Source organism: Trachypithecus francoisi, unplaced genomic scaffold, assembly GCF_009764315.1.
Source record: "Trachypithecus francoisi isolate TF-2019V2 unplaced genomic scaffold, Tfra_2.0 Lachesis_group11, whole genome shotgun sequence".
NCBI lineage: Eukaryota > Metazoa > Chordata > Mammalia > Primates > Cercopithecidae > Trachypithecus > Trachypithecus francoisi.
The window spans coordinates 126525383-126532679 of record NW_022681456.1 but is presented as its reverse complement, the minus strand read 5'-3'; the positions used below and the strand labels follow the sequence as shown (position 1 = coordinate 126532679).

General features: G+C 45.3%; 1 protein-coding gene across 1 annotated transcript in view; it reads left to right on the top strand.

The window, feature by feature from the left end:
• Nucleotides 1–6233: 6233 nt before the first annotated feature.
• NTF3 (neurotrophin 3) overlaps nucleotides 6234–7297 on the top strand; it is a 65130-nt gene continuing 64066 nt past the window's right edge. Inside the window, exon 1 of the mRNA XM_033223124.1 lies at nucleotides 6234–6418. Coding sequence (XP_033079015.1) covers nucleotides 6380–6418 — 39 coding nt within the window. The 5' untranslated portion in view covers nucleotides 6234–6379. The remainder of the gene's footprint in view (nucleotides 6419–7297) is intronic.

The window sequence follows — 7297 nt, the reverse complement described above, 5'->3', positions numbered from 1 at the left end:
TTCCTTGTCTCATGCCCTAGGACAACCTGGGGTCCAGGAGGGCTGGCTCTGTAGATATCGCAACCTTCCTATTGCAGGTCTTGACACTGGACTAAGGGACAAGAGACCTGCCTCATGTCTGAGATCCTCTGTGTAATCTTAGGCAAGTTGCTTATCTCCTCCTATGACTCAGTTTCTTCATAGGTATAAAGAGAAAAATGTCACTCCATCAAGGTTAGATGGCGCAGAGGGATAGACAGCTTGGGTTCAAACCTGTTTGCCACTCATTCACTGCCTATCCTTGACCAAGTTATTTAAACTCTTTATACCTCAATTTTCTCAATCTGTAAAGTGGAGCTAATCACAGTACCTACCTATATATCATGAGTCCTTACAAAAAAGCCTACAAAGTAGGTGCCATTATTATTTCCACTTGGCATATTTAATAAATTGAAGCCTAGGAGAAGACACATAACTTGCCTAAGATCACACAGAGGAGCTCAGACATGAACCAGGTTTCTGTCTCTTAGTCTAGTGCTAAAACCAGTGCATGTATGCATGTGTGCATGCTTATATAGATACAGATATAGATATGTATGCTGGCATGGATAATACAGATATAGATATATCCATATGTACATGTGTGTGCTGGTTTATGTGTGTGTATATGTATATGTATCTGTATGCACACACATATGTGTTTGCATGTGTGTGTATATATACCTTTATATATACATATACACACACATGCACACAGTGCTTAAAATAGTGCCTGGCCTATAATGCTAAGATTATTAAGTACCCAGTGCTCAGTAAGTACTCAATAAATGTTACCTATTGCTATTATCTGTAGAGAAAGTTTCTACCTGCTAACATTTCCTCTTGTGCTGGGAGTTTGTGGTTTGAACAGACAGGCACCCTTGGCTTCTTGAGCATTATTTGCATTCTGAACTGGGACCTGACGACAGCCTGGTCTCAGGGTGGGGACAGGAGCAGAACTGTCAGCGCATTGACTGGTAAATATAGCAAATCATCCGATGGGTCGGCTGCATGGGGTGTGTCTGTCTGTATATGTTTGTGTGTGTTGGAGATAATAGTGGTATGTAAGCTTATTTTAACTGAAACTCATATTTTCTAGCCCCTCCAAGAACTAATACCTCTTTTTTATGTTTCGTGGGAACACTGGACAGAGGGTCTTTAAAGTAAAACACTCAGTGGCTAATTCTCTTTCTTCAGTTTTTCTGAACCGCTGAGTAGAGAGAGGAATATTTTCAAGGAAACAGGGAGATTAGGATGAACCTTCTTTGCCCCGCGCCCCACCTCACCCGCTTTGTACCTATCAGTGGAAGGTGAAGGCTGGTCTTGGGGGCAGGAAGATGAATGAAGTGTTATTTGCAGGATCCCCCGGCCTCGGATTCTGAGGGCAGGTGTGTAGGAGGTGAGTCCTCAAGGGGCATTTCATCACGTGTTGCTCTTAGGCATGGCTAGCCTGGATGGGTCTCAATTAGGAGTAAGGAGACCTAGGTTCCCATCCTGCCTCCTCTCAAATCCCTGGGAAGGCTGCACCTTGAGTTGCCAGGCATTTACTTCCCAGACATTCCCTGCCCCTTACTACCAGTAAAAGTGGTAAATGGAGGCTGTGGCCAGAACGCTTTTCTAATCCCTAGTGCCACTCCAAGTCCCCTAACAAGAGTTAAAACCTAAAATGACTTCAAACCCAATGGAAGACATTGTGTGATGGAAACAGTTCTAGTTTTCCAGTTGGCTTTCTAGTCATGAACTTGAGTCCTGTGTCCTTTCTCCAGCAGGTCAGAGAAAGTGCAAACGGTAGGCTTTACTCTCCGTTGACTGCCCAGTGCTAATGGATAGGAGCTCGTCAGCCATGGGACTCACAGGCAAACCTGCCACACTTGGAATATAGGGGTCACCTGGCTGCGTTTTGTAACCAGTTGGAGACTTCACTCACAGATGTCACTCTGGGACTACTGAAAAGAGAAGAAATCAGATAATGCAAAATGTCTAACTGTATTCACATTAGTGTGTTATTTGTTTTCTTACATATATTCATAGTAATGAAAGAAAATGAGGTTAAGTACCTTTACATATGGTAAAAACCAAGGAACTGAAAAGTTGGTTTACTTCCCTGAGCTCACAAAACAGTGACAAGACTCTAGACCTCCTTTCCCCATCTCCCTGTCTCTAACCCAGGAAAAATTATCTGGATTGCATTGCATGTCAGAATTTTTCTGTTCTTACAGTGTAAATTTCAGCCTTAAGCTCCACCTACAACTTGCCATTTTTGTCCAAAGCATCCAAGATGTTCTTTTGCATCCAGATCCTCCCCCAAATAAAGAAAACCACAGTGAAAATGCCACTGAGTTGAGGGATTGCAAACCAAGCCTCAATTCCCATAATTCCGTTCTCAGGCCCGAGCCTTCTGCTAAAGCTAACAGATTCACTCCAAAGTTTTAAGAGTCCACAGTGATCAAAAGCATCTGTATATTCTGAAACATGCAAATCAACCCTGTTTTTCACTTTCATCTAAACATTTGGTGGAGGGCACAAGAGTCAGCTGGCTGGTGAGTGGACACAGCTTAGTAGATGAATGGAAGGTTCGAATCTCTCTCAAGATTTGTAGAACTGGATCTGAAATATGAAATGCCAGCATATGTGATGAGAGGGATAGCCCATCGAGTATTTTATCATCCAAAGATGGAATTAATGGCTATGTCATATCTATGTCAGACTAAGGTAATAAAACTTTATGGGTTCCTCCCCGTGAAATATTTTGTTTATGTCACATGGGTCTCATTGAATTTTTTTTCTCTTTTCTTCACTTCCCCTCCCTACCCTCTTCCCTGCCCTCTTTGTCTCCTGAGACCTATTCCCTTTGGAAATGCATTAGTTACCTAGGAAACCTTAATGTCATTTTTTTATGAGTGGAGTTTGATGCAGCATAAAGTTAATTTATAGGGTGGTTAGGAATTCATGTCATGACTGGTGAAATAGGAGACTTTATTATGATTTCTATATCCACCTGTGTGGTAGGAATACATACTTTCCTCTATCATTATGGGTAATTTCTTGAAACATAATTATGAATATGTGTGCCGCGTCACAAAATGAGTTGATTCACCGTTGTTCAATGCAATTCATTATATTGTTCAATGTAAGCCCTAGAACATAATTAGCAATAACAACAAACCAACAATATACCAGGCAATCTGTTAAGAGTTGAAGGATATGGTAGAATTTCCTTTTAAATGATGAAGTGGTTCTGGGTGAAAGGCAGATAATGAATAAGACAAGATTTCGAAATCCTTCAATGCTGTCTTTCGTGCACATTGAGGTCCACGTTAGGAAGCTATATAAATTCTAAATATGTCCACTACTTCATTCTGCTAATTTATTGCTGTATTTGTCCAAAGGGGAAAATATACATCCATAAAATTATATTAATGAAATGTGTATGCGTGGCACACAAATAATAATACACAGGCCATTCCAGAGCCAAGCTTCTTTTAAAGACAGTTCATTCCCCCAGTGGCACCAAAGTGTTTTCAGTGTAAGGGCTAGCAGATTGGGATTGGCACTCACATTGTGCCAGGCACTGTGTTGAGTGTTTTATATGAATTAGTTCCTTTGGTCCTCATATTACTTCTATGAGATTGGTGGTGTTTTCACCAATTCCAGATGGGTTCTGAGAAGTTAAGAAACCTGTCCAAAAACACATGGCTACTGAGTGGAGAAGGCAGAGGGGAACCTGCTTTTCTCAGGCACCAAAATCTATTCTGGCAGTAAATTCTAGGTCATGGTCTGTTAATATGTTTTTGTTTTTGTTATTTGTTGTTCTGAGTTTCCTCTGTTATTAAATGCGGAGTGGGGACATAGGGCTGATAGAAGCTGACCTCTGATGTCTGCATTCTGTGTAGAGAGATCAATGCTGGTCTTTGGAGCAAAGCTGTGCTTTCTTAAGACAATAGAAATTTGGGGGAAGACCTAGGCTTGCTAAATAAACATAAACAAGCCACTCAGTTTCTGTGGACAACGGCACGCAACTTGAAAGAAAAGAATAACGTCTCACAGATGAGTCCAGGGCATCTGAGAGGAATTGCTATGTGGATTGACAGCCTGTAGCTGTTGGTTAATAATGCTGTTGCCAGTATTTAGTAATGGATGGGCAGCCAGGAATCTTTCAAGTGCTGAGGCACAAAGGTAGCATGAAGCTGCCTTTCCTGAACCTTAAGCTCCCAGTCCCTGTGCAAACACCTTTTGCATTCACTTTAATTGTTTGAAAAACGAAGACTTCCAGACCCCATCAGCTCTAGCAGCTGTCTGGGTGGATGGGGGTGGAGATGGAGGGGTAGGGCAAGACCTCCCCACAGCGCCCTCCGGCAGCAGAAGATGTAACTTGCAAATACTTTAGGATCAGTGAAAAGTGTGGCATTTATTTCAGTAACCTCAAAAGAGAGAAAAAGAAAAGCAATGGAAGAAGACAAACATTCAAGTCTAGCTGTGTGATCATGGAGTAAAAAAAAAAAAAAAAAAAAACAAGCTTGTCTTTGACACGGAAAGGGTCCTTGGAGGCCATTCGGTCCAATTCTCTCATTTCCTGGGTCAACATGTCACAATGAATTAACCACATACTGCCACTGCACAAGACCCCCTCCCTCACCACATGCTGACCCCCACCACCAGCACTCAGTCCACTGAGCTCAAACATAGAGGAGATAAGTGCTGTTTTTCACAAGGTAAAGGCAAAATTCAATCCCACATTCCCATTTTGTTTCTGTTCAGTGTTCCAACCACAGAGTGGTGCTATTGCAAAAGATAAGGGTAACCAGAAGGCACGCTCTGGAAATTTGCTTTAGGAGAGAGTTTTAAAGAGGGTTTTCAAAAACAAGATCTGGTTCCTGCTCTCCGAAATCACTTTCAGGAGTCAGGGCCTTACTCTCAGATGCAGCAGGGAGAAAAAGAAAGTTCAGCAACCTAAAAATATAGTCGACAGATGGACAGCCAAAGTCACGGCCACTAAGTCAACTTGGAGAGGGGCAATTACCTAGTGAATCCTAAAAGATCTTATCCTGGATGCTTCCTTAACCAGAGCTATCTACAGGGCACAAGCTCGCAGCCAGCTTACTTTCCAGTCCTAATCTTTGCTTTTGCTATCCATACCACTACAGTCTTTCTATAGAAAAGAAACATCTCTATTTAGAAACACGGATTTACTTCGAAGTCACAATATTCTACAGTTTAAAAATGGCTCTACATTGTCTATAATAATCTTTTTATTCTGTCTTCTTAAAAATACACCTTTCTAATTCTTTTTTTCTACCCAGCCTCTTCATTCAGCACCTTGCCACTCTCTTGGAAGCCACAACAGAGACCTGGGGAGTCAGTCCCTAGTTTGAGAAGTAAGAAATCTTTAGCTCTGAAGTCTAAAGAAAAACAGTAGAGGAAAAGGCAGTTGGAGGTGCTCAAGGGAGATTGTCTGACAAAAGGTCTTCTACTCAGAAAAGAGCTAAGGCTCTCCCTTTGGGAAACCAATCCTTCTGAGAAAAAGTGCATCTTTCACCCTCTGCTCCTGTCTGGGTCTCTCCCTCTTCCTCTCTCCTTCCCTCAGTCCCTCCTCCCCTCGCTCCACAAAGGCACAGCACATATTTGGCAAGATTAAGGTGTCACCTCTCATATTACAAGGCCTGTTGATTGCAAGCAAAGACAGACCCACCAGCTCAGGACAAAACCCCCTGGAGTTGGAAACAATACAAAGTCTTCCTGGGATCCCCCAAAGTCCTGGCAAAGTGAGGCGGCCAACCAGTGCAAGGCATCTGCAGAACAAATCCAAGTCCTAAACGCACTGCCTGCTGCCTTTTCTTCTTCTTCGTTTCTTTTGATTTTTCAAGTTTGTTTGCCCCCCTTCCCCTCGTCCCTCCAGACTGCCAGGGACCTGGGAGCTGCCTGCAGATCAGCCCGCACATGTATTTAACCCCTTCCCTGCTGCAGCAGGAGCCAACCACCTCTTTCCTTGCAATCTTCAGGTTCCCGGAGGACCTGGAGCTTGAGAAATGAACTCTGCCAGTGGATCTGAAACTGGGGCCTGAATCCCTCCTTTGACCACGGCGAGAAGCTGGAGGAGGGGGGCAAGTGCGGGAAGTGGGGGAGGGCAGGGAGGCGGGCCAGATGAGAGGGAGGAAAGCAGAACCCGATAGAGCACGCCCAATCCAAACCTTCATGGTGCTGTGTGGCGGGGTGGAGGGAACGACTCGGCAGCCTCTTCTGGCCCTGAGGAAGACGTCGATATTTTGGCAAGAGGGCAGCCACTGAAGGACGACCCTACCCTTGCGAGGGACCGCAGAAGGTGACGCCCCTGGGCCTCCGTGGGCGCTTCTGGCCGTTTTCGATGTGGCAACCCCCATCAGCCAGGATAATGATGAGGCAGGTACAATCTATCTAGTATGCAGCCCCCAGACTCCCCCTCCCTTCGCACCTCCCCATCCAAGCCCCCAGCTACTCTCTGCGGCCGGTTGGTCCTGAACTGGTGGGTGCAGTTCCGGGGTTCAACCAAATTCTCAGACAATTCTAAGGTATTTGGATTTTTTGAACCTGGGCCCTAACCGAAACATGGAACGGCTTGCTTATTAGACACCTCGAACGACAGGGCAGGGAGGAAACGGGATACTCGCTCCCCTCCCCAGTCGCTCGTGAGTCAAAAGGTCCTGGAAGGAGATGATGTGAGGAGCGGCTGAAGTGGCAGGGAGGAAAGGATGAGGGGCTTGGAGCGGAGGTCCACCACTCAAGGACTCGGGAAGGGGACAAGAGGGCAAAACTCTGCTCCCAGACTCTCGATTTCTCATTGATCCCTAGGTGGTATTTCCCCCCCTTCTCTCGAAGGCAAATGGGCGAAATCAAGATGACTTAACTTGGTAAATTTAGAGAGAACGGCTCGGAGCAAGTGGGGTCTAACGGGCAGCTAAAATTATCTCCAAATAAGAGATTTTGCCCCCCTCCCCCTATCCTTTCCTCGAATGAATCCACCGGTGGGGAAGTGAGCGTCATTACTTTCGGGGCGCCACGAAGAGGTTTGCTTGTTGCTCGCCTTTCCTGCTTCTCGCGCTGTCCCCGCGTGCAGACTGGTGGGTGCTGGGCGAGTGATGAGCTGCAGGGCCCCATCCTAGTTTGGAAGGAAGGGGTTTAGAAGTTGGAGGATGGGTGAAACGGGAGGCTGCGATCCATCTCCCTCTCCCTTCCACACTCAAGCTCCCGCAAACGCGCGCGTGCACACAGCCCCTCCCTAGTCCCTGGGACCACCCGCCCCCAC